Raw genomic sequence first — 15,402 nt, forward strand, 5'->3', positions numbered from 1 at the left:
GTGCCCTACACCTCTCAGCCCCCTCCTGGGTCTGGCATGCCTGTGGGGGCAGAGAGAACCACTCAAGTCCATGCTTGCCTCCTCTGATAATGGCCTTAACCTCCTGCTCTTGTTCCTTGGCCTCAGGGGTGGCAGGACAGGCTGAGTGACCACCAAGGTTTGCCCAGCACATTGAAGTTTATAAAGCTTCTGATATGTCATCTCTTTGTCATTTTGCTTGTGCCCATGAGTGATTTTTCTCAAAAATAAAGACTTCACAGATTGAAATCAACATCTTTTCCTTACCCCGCCCACCCCCAGCTTTCTTCCAGCTTCTCATCCCTCTGACCCTAAGCCCCAAATCTGGGTGTCATCCTCAACTTTCTCGCCTACATCTAGCCAGTCAGCCTTCCACACCCTAAATGTCTTTCAAGCCATGTCCCTTTGCTGATCCTCTAGTTCGTGCCTCATTGTCTTACCTGGGCTGTCTCATTAGTTTCCTAACAGGGCATACAGAATCATGTGCTGTGCCTGGCCATGCCAGTCATTTCATACCACCGTGCTTTTGCATGTGCCATTCTCGCCCCAAGTCTGCCCTTTCCCTTCCTTCCTCTCTACATGCCAAGACTCTCCGTTTCCACCTCTCATCCAGGCATCACCCCATCTGCTATCCCTAACATAACCGCTGATGACTGTCCCCCCAGTCTTCCACCAAAAGCCTGCGGACCACTATTGGCGAGGCCTTCGAGCGGCTGCACCGGCTGCTGCGGGAGCGGCAGAAGGCCATGCTGGAGGAGCTGGAGGCTGATACCGCGCGCACACTGACTGACATTGAGCAGAAAGTCCAGCGCTACAGCCAGCAGCTGCACAAGGTGCAGGAGGGGGCCCAGATCCTGCAGGAGCGGCTGGCCGAAACCGACCGACACACCTTCCTGGCCGGGGTGGCCTCACTGTCCGAGAGGCAAGTGCCTGCCTGTCAGGGACCTTCCTGAGATGGGTATACCCTACTTAGCCCATGTGAGGTGGTAGGGATGGAGACAGATGGGGTGGTTAGCAGAGAATTCATTCATTTACATCTTGATCAAATGTATAGGACAGTGATGGCGAACCTATGACACGCGTGTCAGCACTGACACACGTAGCCATTTCTGATGACACGCGGCCGCATGCCGAGGATGAAACATTTGCTGCTCCTGAGGATGAAACATTTGCGACTAGAGTCTTAGAGTTAGCTTTTTCTTCAAAGTGACACACTACCCGAGTTATGCTCAGTTTTTTGGCGAAGTTTGACACACCAAGCTCAAAAGGTTGCCCATCACTGGTATAGGACATCTGTTGTATGCCAGAGTCTGTGCTAAAGGCTTTATGTATTTATGTTTACACAATATAGTATATTACTTGTGTTATAATATGTTTGTTACTTACAGATTTATGTGATTTATAATAACATGCATATTATCCTATCTAATAAAGAGGGAATATGCAAATTGACCATCACACTATCACAAAGACGGCGGCACCCATAGCCACAAGATGGTGGCACCCAGTCCCCTCAGCCTGCCACTGGAGTCCCACAGTCCTTTCAGCCCAGCTTGCGGGGGGGGGCGGTAGGTGCACGGTGTGGCCGGACCCGCCCTCAGCCCCCTCAGCCGCCCAGGGCTGGCCCAAGGCGCAGGCAAGCCTCGGATGGCAGCTGCCCAGCCACCCAGGGCTGCCCGAGGCTCAGGTAACCAGGGCCGGCCGAAGCTTGTGCTGCCGGCAGTGGCAGCAGCAGAGGTGTGATAGGGGTGTCTCCTTCCCCTGATCGCCAGGTTGCCTCCCGCCCCTGAGGGCTCCCAGACTGAGAGCGGGCAGGGCAGGCTGAGGGACCCCCACTCCAGTGCATGAATTTTCATGCACCAGGCCTCTAGTCTTACCTAATAATAGACAAATGTAAATTGACCGTACCTCCACTGCGCCACCAGCCAATCAGGAGTGATATGCCAATTAACCCAACAAAGATGGCAGTTATTTTGCATACACAGGCGCTGAGTGACGGGGGTGGAATGCTTGAGTCATCGCCATAGCGATGACGCAGGCATTCTGCCCCACCCCCGGTCTCTCAGGGCCTCTGGGCAGCGTGGGAAGGCGGAGCCAGAGCGGAAAGAGGCAGCTCCCAGAGCGGAAAGAGGCGGTTCCCGGAGCCTGAGCAGAAAGGGGCTGGGCCAGAGTGGAAAGGCGGTGCCAGCAGCCAGGGAAAGGAAAGCCCATTCTAGCACGAATCTTCATGCATTGGGCTTCTAGTATATAATAAATAGCCTCCTTGAAAGTGGTTACCACTATCATCCCCATTTCACACATGTAGAAACTGAGGCGCAGAGAAACTGGATCAATTGGTTAAGGCTCCTCATTAGTATGTGGGAAAGCTGGGATTCAACCCCCAGTCTCTCTGGTCCCTAGCCACCTTTAATAATAATAACACTTAGTTATTGGTCTGTTGATGATCAATACTGATAGTTAACATCATGTATTTGGTGTTGACCATGAGCCAAGCACTGTGCAAAGCATTTTATGTATGTTATGCCATGTAATCCTTACAACCAAGAAGGCAGATGCCATATAGTACCCTTTTTAAAGAGGAGGAAACTGAGGCTGATAGCTAGAGAGGTAAGAAGTGGTACAAGCAGGCACTTGAATCTGGGTCTGGCTACTTCACACACATGACCTCACCCCATGTCGGCTACCCTGAAGGTGGCCAGTGTTGGGACAGCAATCCAGCCCCCAATGCAACCTGCTCTCCTGCTCTCCTTCCAGGCTCAAAGGGAAAATCCATGAGAGTAATCTGACATATGAAGACTTTCCAACCTCCAAGTACACAGGCCCCCTGCAGTACACCATCTGGAAGTCCCTGTTCCAGGATATCCACCCAGGTAAGGCCCTGCCTGCCTCTCAACAAGAGAGTCCAGGAAGAGGCAAGGATTCTCATGGACTGAGGTCTCTTGAGCCCATCCCAGCTCAGCCCCCTTTTCTAAACACAGGAAGGGGGCAGGGCCAAGGGATGAAAAGAGTGCCTTGCTGAACACGTACTATGTTCCAGAGCCTATTCTGGGCACCTACACAATCACTTGGCTCAAAGAATCCTCATACAACCCCAGGAGGTAGGTTTTATTAGTATACCCATTCTCCAGATGAAGAGACTGAGGCCCTGGGTAGGTCACTCATTCATTCTGTAAGTACAGTATATATAAAGCACCTACCTCACACCAGGCACTGTTCTAGGTGCTAGAGATATCGCAGTGAGCAAAACAGGCAAAAATCCCTGCTCTCATGGATCTCACATCCTAGGGTGTGAGAGAGGAAGAAACAAAGGTAAATAGGAAAAATACATAGTTTATTAAATAATGATAAGGATAGGAAAGGGACTCGGGGGTGCTGAGGTAAAATAGAGATTTTAGATAGGGGATCCAGTTAGGGGACCACACTGAGAAGGAGGCATGGGAGTAAAGACCTGAAGGAAGGAGAGTGAGCCATGGCGTCATCCAAGGAAAGAGTTCCTGGCTCAGGAATAGCAGGAGCAAAGGCCCTGAGGCCGGAGCATGTTCAAAGAACAGTAACGAGGCCGGTGTGGCTGGAAGGGCATGAGTGAGAAGGGAAGTTGAGGTGAGGAGGTCAGGGATGGAGCAGTGGCCAGACCCTGAGGGCCCGTAGGCCAATGTGAGAATTTGGAGCAGGGGGGTGACAGTGGAGGTGGTGAGGGGTGATGGGATTTAGGATATACTTTGAAGGGATTGCCAATAGGATTTGCTCATGTGAGAGAAAGAAGACAAGGAAGCCTGCAATGATTTTGGCAGAGGTGATTGGAAGAATGGGCTTGTGAGCACGAGTTTTGCAAAGCCAATTAGTGTCTCAGTACTGACGTGGAGAAGGCAGTTGGGATGACGAGTCTGCAGTACAGGAGAAAGGTCAGGGCGGCCTCCCCGGCATGTGGGCAGTACTGAATGGGCCCGGATGAGCTCACCTAGGAAGTGAGGGTAGATGGAAGAGAGAGAGGACCACTCTAACATTTGGAGCTTTGGGGCAGGCAGGGACAGGAGGGGGGCCCAGCCACGGAGACGGAGAAGGAGCTGCCAGAGAAGTAGGAGGGAACCCTGGCATGTCCTGGAGGCCAAGTGGAGAAAGTGGTTCCAGGAGGAGAGTGGCCGGTGGTGGCAAAGGCTGCTACGCCAAGTGTGAGAGACCCCAAACTGTTCTCCCGTCTACAACATGGAGCTCTTGGCTGACTTAAACAAGAGCTGTTTTGCTGGCGCAGTAAGGTCAAAAGCCTGATTGGAAATCATCCAAGAGAGAATGGGAGGAGAGGAAGTGGAGACAGCGTGGAGACAGTGCTTTCGAGGAGTTTTATTTGCGGGGAGGAGAGAGTGTGGCAGCAGCTGTTGGTTTAAGACAGGAGAAGCAACAGCATATGTGTGGGCTGATGGGAAAGGCCCAGGAGAAGAAGGCGGAATTGAAGATGAAGGAGCAAGAGTTGCTGGAGTGACAGCTGAGGAGTGGGATCTGCTGGGAGCCGAGAGAAGGTAGAATAATGGGCACCGAGCAGAGGGGCAGTGGGGCTGTGGGGAGTCTCTGCTGATGGCTTCGCCTTTCCCAGCGAGGTAGGAAGCAAGGTCATCCTCGGGGCTGAGGAGGGGCAAGAGGAGGTAATGGGAGTTTGCTGAGAGAGGAGGGTCTGAACAGTTCTCTAGTAGGGTTGTGGACCCTGGGGCTGGGAGATCGACGCCTTCCCGAAATCACACAGCCGACAAGGGCAGCAGATTCCAGCCTTTTGGCAGCAGGGAGCCTTGTGTGTTCCTGAGTCGGGTATGAGGTCCTGTAGAGCAGGCGTCCTCAAACTACGGCCCGTGGGCCACATGCGGGTGTTTTTGCCGTTTTGTTTTTTTACTTCAAAATAAGATGTGTGCAGTGTGCATAGGAATTGGTTCATAGTTTTTTTAAAACTATAGTCCGGCCCTCCAATGGTCTGAGGGACAGTGAACTGGCCCCCTGTTTAAAAAGTTTGAGGACCCCTGCTGTAGAGGCAAGACAAGAATATAGAGGGGAATTCTCCTCAAGAAGCAGGCACTCTTATTCTCCTCACTTTTTCAGATGAGGTAACTGAGGCATAGAGCCACTAGGAACTTTTCCATGGTCACAGCCTATAAATGGATAGCCAGGATTTAAATCCAGTATCTGTCAGACCCCAGAGCCTGTGTCCTTACCCACTAAGCTAACCAGCTATTCTCTGGCCTCAGACCCAACCCAGGAAGGCTGCTGGGGAGACTGAGGCTCAGAGAGGCTCACTGATTTCCCAAGGTCACACAGCAGTCAGAGGTCTTTCCACCTGTCTGGATCCATTCTTTCGGTCTATTCACATTGAAAGTCCCTTGAGGCACTTTCATGGGGCAGGGGAGATAAATGGGCAAGTAGACTCGGACAGTCCATCAAGACAAGGACTATGTATGACCAGGGACTCACACGGGGCTGTGGGAGCCCTGAGGGGGCACCGGGAGGCTCTGGATAGAGCAGGGGCGGAGCCAGGACCTGTTGAACATCACTGAACAGATAATGTTTGAACTGAGGGCTAAAAGGGAAGGGTGGGGCCTGGAGGTGCCTCCAGACAGGGATGTTGAACTGAATGGGCAAAGGTGGTGGGTGGTCCAAGGATGCTCACAATTGGGCCTTCTGGGTAGGGGCGGAGAGGTGCTGAGGCCAATCCCTGAGCGTGTGACTGCCAGGCAGAGCGGCAGGGCTGCCCTGTAGCTGACTGAAGGTGACTCATCTGATGCATGATTGTGGATTTCACAGAAGTGAAGGGCCACCTCCTAGTGCTCTGTGCCCTCATTCACAACGGGGCAGTCGTTGGGGGCAGGGCCCGTTTCCCAGCAGCCTGGCTGGGCCTCTGGGTTACCCTCCTGGGCAGGGGTCTCTATGTGCTGCTACCTCGGAGGGGCCTCCGCAGGGGGACCCCGCAGGGTCAGGGCCTCTCGTGGATGAAGCAGCATAACGCAAGGAGGCAGGAAGCACGTGCCAGGGTCTTGTTCCCGCCCCAGCCACGGACCAGGGAAGCCCCTCGGCAGACGGCCTCGGAGCTCTCTTTGTCTCAGCCGCCACCTGCTGCATCCCTGTCACAGCTCAGAGGCAATCTGGGCATCTCAGCCTGACCATCAAGGCCCCATGGACTATATTCTCCCTCCTCCATCCTTGCACACACACACTGCTCCCTAGCCTGCAGCCCTCTATGTGAGCCTCCGTCTTTGATGGCTAACTCCTGCCTCCTTCACCTCTTAGTTTATCGATGCCTCCTCTGGGAAGCCCTCCTGCATTTCGCCAGGTAGCCGTGGGTTTCCTGATCTCACTGTTCTGTCAATGTCTGTGTGGCTGTCTCTCACTAGACCAGTGGTTCTCAACCTTTCTAATGCCGCGACCCTTTAACACAGTTCCTCATGCTGTGGTGACCCCCAACCATAAAATTATTTTCGTTGCTACTTCATAACTGTAATTTTGCTACTGTTAATGAATCGTAATGTAAATATCTGTGTTTTCCGATGGTCTTAGGCGACCCTGCTAGCGGTTCTCTGTGGGAGGGATTCTCTTAGATAGGTTGAGAACCTCTAGCAGGGTCGCCTGAGATCATCGGAAAACACAGATATTTACATTACGATTCATTAACGGTAGCAAAATTACGGTTATGAAGTACCAACGAAAATAATTTTATGGTTGGGGGTCACCACAACATGAGGAACTGTATTAAAGGGTCGCGGCATTAGAAAGGTTGAGAACCACTGCCCTAGACTGTGAGCTGCAGCGGGCCCAGAGCTGGGTCTAATGCACCACTGCAGATCCCCAGCAGCCAGCACAGTAAACGTCTATTGATGAATGAGTAAAGAAATGAGTCCCAGTCCCAGTCTCAGTTCTGCAATCAGAATGGTATCTGGCATAAAGTAGGTACTCAGACATTTGTTGACTGAAGGAACTTGCCACACGTTCTTGGACAAGCTCCTTCCTCCTTTGAGCCTGTTTCTTCCTCTGTCAAGCAGGGATGCTCGTGTTCCCGTCTGCACTCCCTCACCAGGGAGCCGTGGCTGTGGGAACTCGCTGCTTGCCCCAGGGCAGGGTTTCTCAACCCCAGCACTATTGACCCTGGGGCTGGATAATTCCTTGTTGTAGGGGGCTGCCCTGGGTGCGGTAGGATGTTTAGCAGCATCCCTGGTGTCTACACAATTAGATGCCGCCCCGCCCCCCCCCCCGCCCCCTGTTGTGGTAACCAGAAATGTCTCAGTCTGTCCGAGGTCCCCTGCGAGGCAGAGCGCCCCAGTTGAGAACCACTGCCCCAGAGAAAGCTGCCCGTAGGAAGAGGGGCTGAGGGAGCCGAGTAACATGTGCCCCGGCCATCCTGCCGAGGACAGAGGCCCCCGGGGAGTTCAGAGAACAGTGACCTGGTTAGCCAGGCCCCTTCCTTTGTCTGTAGGGCCTGTGAAGTCACTCTGGCTCCTCTGCCAGCACCAAGGCCCTTTATGTCCAGGTGGGAGGGGCAGGCACCCCCAGGGACCTAGCCCATGGATTCCAGCAGCTTCCTGTACGCCCCCCTTGCAGCTCTATAGCTCCCTATTGGCTCATCTGAGAACTTCATCTAGCACCTGTCACTCCTCCGCATCCCCTCGCCCCTGCTCTGCAACTTCCACTCTCTACTAACACCCCCTCCCCCACCCCACCCCTCAGCTGACATTGGAAACCCTCCTACAACTGCCCGGCCTGATTGTCCCAGCTCCCAGGCATCAACTTCTTCCCTGGCCAGGCCAGGTGGCCATTGTCCCAAGGACTCCAGACACTGCTCCCTTATTTCCCTACCACCTCCCTCTCCTGGCCTGTTCCCTCCTCCCCTGCTTATCTGAATCCAGTCATTTTGGGTTCCAGCATGTTCCCTGCCTACCTAGCTGTGTGACCAAGGGCAAATCGCTGCCCTCTCTGAGCCTGTTTCTTCATCTGTAGATCGGGAAAGTGTAACTTATCTTCCCTGGGTAGGTGTGAGAATTAAATAAAATCCTTTCTTGGTGATAACTAGCCAGAACTTGGTACTTGGTACCTGCTTGTCACTATTATCCTGAATATCAGATGGTTCCTCAGTCTTACCCAGCAGGCTTTCTGGGGCCACATACAGGAAAGAAGATGTTTGAAAAGACCTTAACTCATGTTCCAATGCTACTGCCACCCCAAGTAGCAACTTGAGCAAGCCACTGAACTTGGCGACGTCTCCAGGGCCTCACTTTCCGCTTCTGGAAAATGGGTACAGTCATTTGTGTTCCTGGGGCTGCTCTGGTATTCCCATCAGCTAGTAGGTGTGAAGATGCTTGACAGAGGCCAGCACTGTGCAGCGGAGGGCCTGAGTGGGTGGGAGGCCTAGGGGGCCAGCTTTTTAAAAAAGGCCTGGCCAGAGGCAAGAGCTTATGGTATCTCCTGTCCTGTTAGGCCCGTGCAGGCTCAAAGCCACTGTCCTGGAGAACAAAGAGGCACACGCCACTCATTGCCAAGCAGTGGTGCTGGACTGCGGGTTTCTCTGCTGCTTGGACAGCTGTAGCGAGTGGTTAATGATGGCCCAGAGACATTTCCTGGGGCCTCCACAGTCCATGCTCCTTCCCGAATGCATTTTAGCCTCAAGGTCTCAGAGAGGCTTAAATGAGCCAGGAATCTACCTGGAGACAGACAGGCTGCCTGCTTTTTGTTTTTCTGAGATGGTGTTTTGGGACCTAGGAAGGCACTCTGACCTCTAAGATAGTAAACCCCTGGGGAATGGACTTGTTTCCCTGGCTCGGTCACCTCTCCTGAGGATAAAGGACGGGCGGAGGGACTGCCTGTCTTCCAAAAGGGAGAAGAGGTGCTGGGTGTCTCTCTGAGCTGAAGGCTGTTAACTCCTGCTAGCCCTGGCCTCAGGGGGGCAAGAGGGAGGCCCCGAAGACCGGACCCTCTGTTTATGATGAGGTGGGAGGCCCTAGAGGTGGCCCTCAGCCCACCCTTTGGGGTGTAAAAGCCTCCTGAGGTTCAGGCCACGCCTTCTGCCTCATAAGAACACCAGGGCCATTCCAGCCCTGCCCCTGAGATGTGGGGCCCTGGCCCCTGTTATCAGGCTCCGCCCCCTAGTTCTGCCTTCCCTGCCAATGAGTGGTGTGCCCTGCCCTCATCCAGGGCCCGGGCTTCTGTGCCCAGGACCTCCTTCCCTTCGCTTCTGTCGGCCCAATCTCAGAACCTCGGACAGCCCACTGGGCTGCCTCCTAGAGCAGCCTCCCCGTTCTCAGTGGCACTGGAATTGACCTGCGATGCTACCTAGGCTTAAGAGTCGGGAGCTGAGCCTTCCTGCCAGTCTAGTCTCCCTCCTGGTCCTTCTATCCTGAGCCACAATTTCTGCCTGCTGCTGGTCTCCTCAAATCATCCAGGGCACCTCAGATATAAGGCCCAGCTTGCAGCAAGCACTCGGAACTGCTGCTGCCCACACCTTGGCGTGGTGCCCGCTCTGACCCAGCAGTTGACACCTGCGAACGACCCACCTCCACAGCCAGGAGGAGTGGCCCATCTGTGCCTGATGACATTCTTCTTTCCCTAGCTCCCCCCCTCCCCACCCCACGCACACTTCCTCCACCCTCTCCACCTCTCACCTCCTGACCCCTCTGTGGGAATCCCTCATTCCCGTGGCAGGAACCTGGTGGTTCTGACAGGCGGCACCGTGACCGGTCAGAAGGCAGGGTAACACATTCATACGCTGATTCCGTGTCTTCCTCCTCACGGCCCTCCCTCTTCAGTGTCCCTGGATAGAGAGTTGTATTTCCATTGGCCCCTCTGTTCGCAGGGCAGCCCTCTGAATTCTAAGACCAGGAAAGAAAAGTGTAAAATGTAAAACTAAATTCACTCCTGACAGAGCTCCTGGAAGGAGCTTGGTATGTCAGAGGTCAGCTTTGTTGGCGGAAATATGGACAAGCAGAGTCCAGGGCGGTCTGCTGTGCTCTGTTGGAGACGGTCGTCCTCACGGAGGCGTTTTATGTCTGTGCGTGGACAGAGCCAACAGAGGTGCTTGAAGTAGGGCAGTGCTCCCGCCAAGTGTAACCACGTCCCTGCTTCACTGAGAAGGAATGTTCCAGAAAGCCGGATGATGACAGGATTCCTTCTTCCCACCTCCCCTCCCCTCAGCCTTGCTCAGGCCTGGAAGTGGTCGTCCACGCTAAGGAGGGTCGCTTCCAGGTTCCCCTTCTCCCCGCGGGGCATCAGCTCCCTCAGGGAGGCGGGAGTAAACAGACAGGAGTTCATGAGACTCAGAGCCAGCTCTGCTCAGCCAGTGGCCAGCCCGGAGCCCGGTGACCCAGCCAGCGCTGCTGCCCAAAGATAACACAAGCTGGCTCAGCTTCACGGCGTGAGCCTTTCCAGAAATCTTCCCCGTGCGCTGGGCACACAGGGAGAGGCTAGCGGGATCGCACACAGTCCTTGCCCTGGAAGATGTGGGTATAAAATATATTGGGAGAGGGCCCAAAGTCAGAGAATCTCCGAGGAAAGAGTGAGCACACCTGCTGGGAGTCGGGGAAGGTTTCCAGGGGATCAGCCATGGAATTGAGCTGTGTGTGTGTGTGTGGGGGGGGGGGGGGCAGGGGGGTGATTACAAGCAGAGAGGAGGAGGGAGAGGACACAGTCTGAGTGAAGGCCTTGGGCCTGAGTGGGAAGCGGAGCGGCAGCTGAGAGGTAGACTGGAAGAGAGGGCTGGGGCTGGGTTGTACATGGCCTAGATCCGTGGTCGGCAAACTGTGGCTTGCGAGCCACATGCGGCTCTTTGGCCCCTTGAGTGTGGCTCTTCCATAAAATACCATGTGCGGGCACGCACGTACAGTGCGATTGAAGCTTCATGGCCCATGCGCAGAAGTCGGTTTTCGGCTCTCAAAAGAAATTTCAATCGTACTGTTGATATTTGGCTCTATTGACTAATGAGTTTGCCGACCACTGGCCTAGATTAGTCCTGGCTTTGCTGAATCACCTGACACTAGTCATGTCTCTTCTCTGGGTTTCAGTTTCCACATCTGTCAAATGGGAGGGTGGGCCTGGAATCAGTGGTTTTCAGATTTATCAGACCCATTATCTACTTCTCATAACAAATAATTTGTAATGTCTCAAAGATAGAATGACCTTTTAATAATTTTAAGTACATATAATATATAAGATATATATACATGTGCATGCATATATACACACTGACTATAATATGTAATATGAAGGAAAAGCAGAAGAAAATTATCTGTAATAAAACGTTGTGTATGTCACTATGTAAATGTTCACTCACAGCCACACTAGAAAACATAATGAAATAATCAAGTAAAACACTATTCTGTCTCAAATGCAGCCGGAACAGGTAGGTTATATCCGTCAGTGGCCTTGTTCTTAAAGATATAGTTTCCAAAAAGGTGAACAATTCTCAGTGAAGATTTTTTAAAGTATATATTGTTATAGATTTCAGAGAGGAAGGGAGAGGGAGAGATAGAAACATCAATGATGAGAGAGAATCATTGATCAGCTGCCTCCTGCATGCCCTACACTGGGGATCGAGCCCACAACCTGGGCATGTGCTCTGACTGGGAATCAAACCATGATCTGGTTCATAGATTGACGCTCAACCACTGAGCCACCCTGGCTGGGCCTCAGTGAAGTTTTAAACAAAACACACTTAGTCTTTCCTCAGTTTGCATGGTAGTTGTATTCCAAAATATTCAATATATATTACAAACTGTATAAAAAGTATTGCCTGGTGGAACATTTGAAAATTATGGGTGGGGTGGCCTGGGGCTGCCCTGCGCATTCCATTCAGGGCATTTAACATCTTTGAGACAATCCAAACATCTCCCACAAATTTCCAAATCACCCCCTAGGGGACTATCCAGCCCTTGGATAATCTTTTAAACTCCCTTCCAGCTTGATTCTGGACCTCATTCTGGTTTATTCTCTTAATTCTGGACCTCATTCTGGTTTATTCAACAAACTTTTGTGGAGTGCCCACTGTATGGCCCCAGGCATCTGTCCTGAACAAGCAGCATTGCGCGTGCTCCCCTGAGCCACGTTGACACCTGGGAGGACCTCAGCCTTTACCCTCCCATTGCACAGAAAAGGAAGCGGAGGTCCCGGGAGGCTTGTATTCCGCCTCACACAGCCTCCTGGGGACCAATCAGAATCTGACCCTCAGAATGGGTCCACAGTCTCCTCTCCACTCACGTCTCCCTCCTCCATCCCCTGCAGTGCCAGCCGCGCTGACCCTGGACCCGGACACGGCCCACCAGCGCCTGATTCTGTCCGACGACTGCACCATCGTGGCCTATGGCAACCTGCACCCACAACCACTGCAGGACTCGCCCAAGCGCTTTGACGTGGAGGTGTCGGTGCTGGGCGCCGAGGCCTTCAGCGGCGGCGTCCACTACTGGGAGGTGGTGGTGGCCGAGAAGACCCAGTGGGTGATCGGGCTGGCCCACGAGGCCGCGAGCCGCAAGGGCAGCATCCAGATCCAGCCCAGCCGCGGCTTCTACTGCATCGTCATGCACGACGGCAACCAGTACAGCGCCTGCACCGAGCCCTGGACGCGGCTCAACGTCCGCGACAAGCTGGACAAGGTGGGCGTCTTCCTGAACTACGACCAAGGCCTGCTCATCTTCTACAACGCGGACGACATGTCCTGGCTCTACACCTTCCGCGAGAAGTTCCCGGGCAAGCTCTGCTCCTACTTCAGCCCCGGGCAGAGCCATGCCAACGGCAAGAACGTGCAGCCCCTGCGGATCAACACCGTCCGCATCTGATGCCGCGGAAGGACACGAAGGCGCCGGGGCCCTGGCCACCAGCAGGAGCCCTGCCCAGGAGACAGGAGGCCTGGACTCCGCCGCTGGCCAGCCTGAGATCTCAGGCGGCTTGTCTACCCTTCAGCCTGCCTTTCCTTGTCTGCAAGATGGAGGCTGTGCTCCATGACTCCTAAACCCTCTTCCAGCATCGATGTTCTTCAGCTCTGACCTGGATGGGGACGCATCTTTGGCCCCGGAGTGTGACATGGCTTCCCCTCAGGGCAGCCCCTGCCCAACCCTCATCCCCATCCTCTCAGGGGCAGGGCTCTGTCTCCCTGTCCCTCCCTCCTGCCCACATGCCCTAACCTCAGGGCATGTCAGAGTGGTTGCCAGCGGTTGGCAGCTCGGAAGACACTCAGAACCCTCTTGGGCTCCCAGGCCTAAGACTGTCCCTGACCAAGCTAGTGATGGGCCATTTTACCCATGACCCCAGCCCACAGTGGACACAGGCAGTAGCTGGACCTAGCGTGGCCTCAAAACCACTCTCTCCTTCCTCCTCCGGACCAAGAGCGTTATGGTTCTTGCTTTTCCAACTTCTCTGCAGGTAAAGACGGTGGTGGCCTGTGGACGGCAGCCAATGATGAGGCTTGGAGAAGGGTCCAGCCCGACCTCTGTGACAGGCTAGGGTGTGGAGCAGGCTGCAGGGAGCAGCTGTTTTCATCAGGACCCGACTACTAGAATGGGCTGCTGGCTGGGACCTCTCGTCAGACTTGGCGTCTATCTCCGTTAAGATCCTGATGTAGAAACAAGAGCTGCTGTAGCTCGTTTAACTAGACAGGATTTATTACCAGGCCCCTGACGGCTTTACAAAATCATTGGAGGGGCTGAAGGAGCAGGCACTTTGCTGAATTTCCAAGAACAGCTCCCAGCTGCCAGATTCATCGCGTCTCTCCGGACCAGGAACGCCGCTCCCGAGTGCAGGAAACCACTGTTGACTGCAGAACTGTGCTCCCTCTGCTACGCTTCCCAGCAAATGGATGTCCTGAGGCCTGCCTTCTCCCACTCAATTCCCTTCCCAAATCCAAGTCTCCATGAGGGATTCTGTTTGGGGAATTAGAAATCAGGTCCAAAACCTTGGCTGCAAGGGAGTCTGGGGACTGTAGTTTTCTTTCTAGCCTCGGCCATACAAAAAGGCCCATTAGAAGGACGTTAAAATGGATGTTGAAGAAGCCCTGCATGGTTTTTGCCACGAGTGTGCGTCCAGACCTTGGCTTTGAAACGCACGTTTCCTGCTCCGTGCTGAGTCCCTGCCCAGGGGCAGGAGCCCAGCGGATGGGCCTGCAGGACCAGGCTGAAATGTGTCTCCAGCCTTGACTTTTCTGTCTAGGCCTGGGGCCTACATTCTGAACTTGGAGTCGCTGACCACACCCATCCCAAAGGGGCCAGACTAGCTGAACTTGGGGGGCTCTCACCTCACAACTGCTGCCCACTGGGGCCTCCCATGGGCAGGAGGAGTCCTCAGTCTCACCCAACCCCTTCATCTACCCGAATTTGGGCCACCCCCAGCAGTGTTTTTATTTTAAATGTTGCCCATTTTGTGAGTTATGGTGAATTTGTACTAAATTAAAGTTACAGGATACCAGTGGTCAATTTCATTCATGTTGACAGACAAAAAGGCCTACCTCTTGTGTCTCAGGCAGTCTACATACGTTAGAATACACAAAGCACTCTACTGGGTAGCTAGTATTGTGCCCATTTTACAGAAGTGGAAAAATGAGGTTAAGATAGAGGGCATCGCTTACCGTTCCTTGTCCCCCATGGGTACGTGATGGAGCATGGGTTAGAACCAAGTTCTGAACCACTACTCACATCACACTCATTAGCCAGGGAAGAGTGGCAGTCTGCCTGGGAAGAGGGTGGCGGTAGCCTTGGTTGCAGAGCGGAGCTCATGAGGCAGTGGCAAGAACCTGGTCTCTGGAATCCCACAGACCTGGGCTTGAATACAGGCTCCCTCACAGTGTGGCTTTAAAGCGATGAGGTAATGTCTCTGGGTCTCAGTTTCCTCACATGGAAAAAGGGGGGTAATAACCCAGTCTCACATGATGTATCAGTAAGCCGCAAAACGGAATGCACTTAGGGAGGCCCTGCCTCACTCCAGCTGCCTCCCAGAGCCAGTGCCTGGAACCATGTGAGCTGCCTGAACCTCTGGATTGGCTCTGACCCTAAGGAGTCTATTTCCTGCTTGTGCCTTATGTGGAGCGTGGGACCACCTAGGCCAGGAAGGCCCCCAGGCCTGCTGTGTAGAAGCAGATGCATTCTGCCTCTGTCTATGGGGAAGCAGCCTGGCCAGGAGTCAGGCAGAGCCCTGCATGTGGACACAGGCTGTGCACACTCCGTGGTGTGGTGCGGTGCAGCAGCCTGGTACTTTTTAGGACAACCCCGTGAAGTTGGTATCATTATCTCAGTGTCTGAGTGGAGAAACATTACTTCCCAGGGGACCCACAGCCGGTATTCAGCAGAGCTGGAAACCAGACCCAGGCCCATCCAAAGCTAAAGCCAAACTCTTCCTGGACCTCCCCGGACATCTCCACTATGAGGACTGCATCAGGGACAGGAAGCA

At 53.7% G+C, this 15,402-nt stretch overlaps 1 protein-coding gene across 2 annotated transcripts in view; it reads left to right on the forward strand.

The window, feature by feature from the left end:
* The window catches only part of TRIM62 (tripartite motif containing 62), a 28,962-nt gene extending 14,535 nt beyond the window's left edge, over positions 1–14,427 (forward strand). For both annotated transcript variants that reach the window (XM_079776681.1, XM_079776682.1), the window contains exons 4-6: positions 684–940; positions 2,773–2,888; positions 12,253–14,427. In XM_079776681.1, coding sequence (XP_079632807.1) covers positions 684–940; positions 2,773–2,888; positions 12,253–12,803 — 924 coding nt within the window. In that variant the 3' untranslated portion in view covers positions 12,804–14,427. The remainder of the gene's footprint in view (positions 1–683; positions 941–2,772; positions 2,889–12,252) is intronic.
* Positions 14,428–15,402: the final 975 nt, after the last annotated feature.

Source organism: Cnephaeus nilssonii (genome assembly GCF_951640355.1).
Source record: "Cnephaeus nilssonii genome assembly, chromosome: 7".
In the NCBI taxonomy this organism is placed as follows: domain Eukaryota; kingdom Metazoa; phylum Chordata; class Mammalia; order Chiroptera; family Vespertilionidae; genus Cnephaeus; species Cnephaeus nilssonii.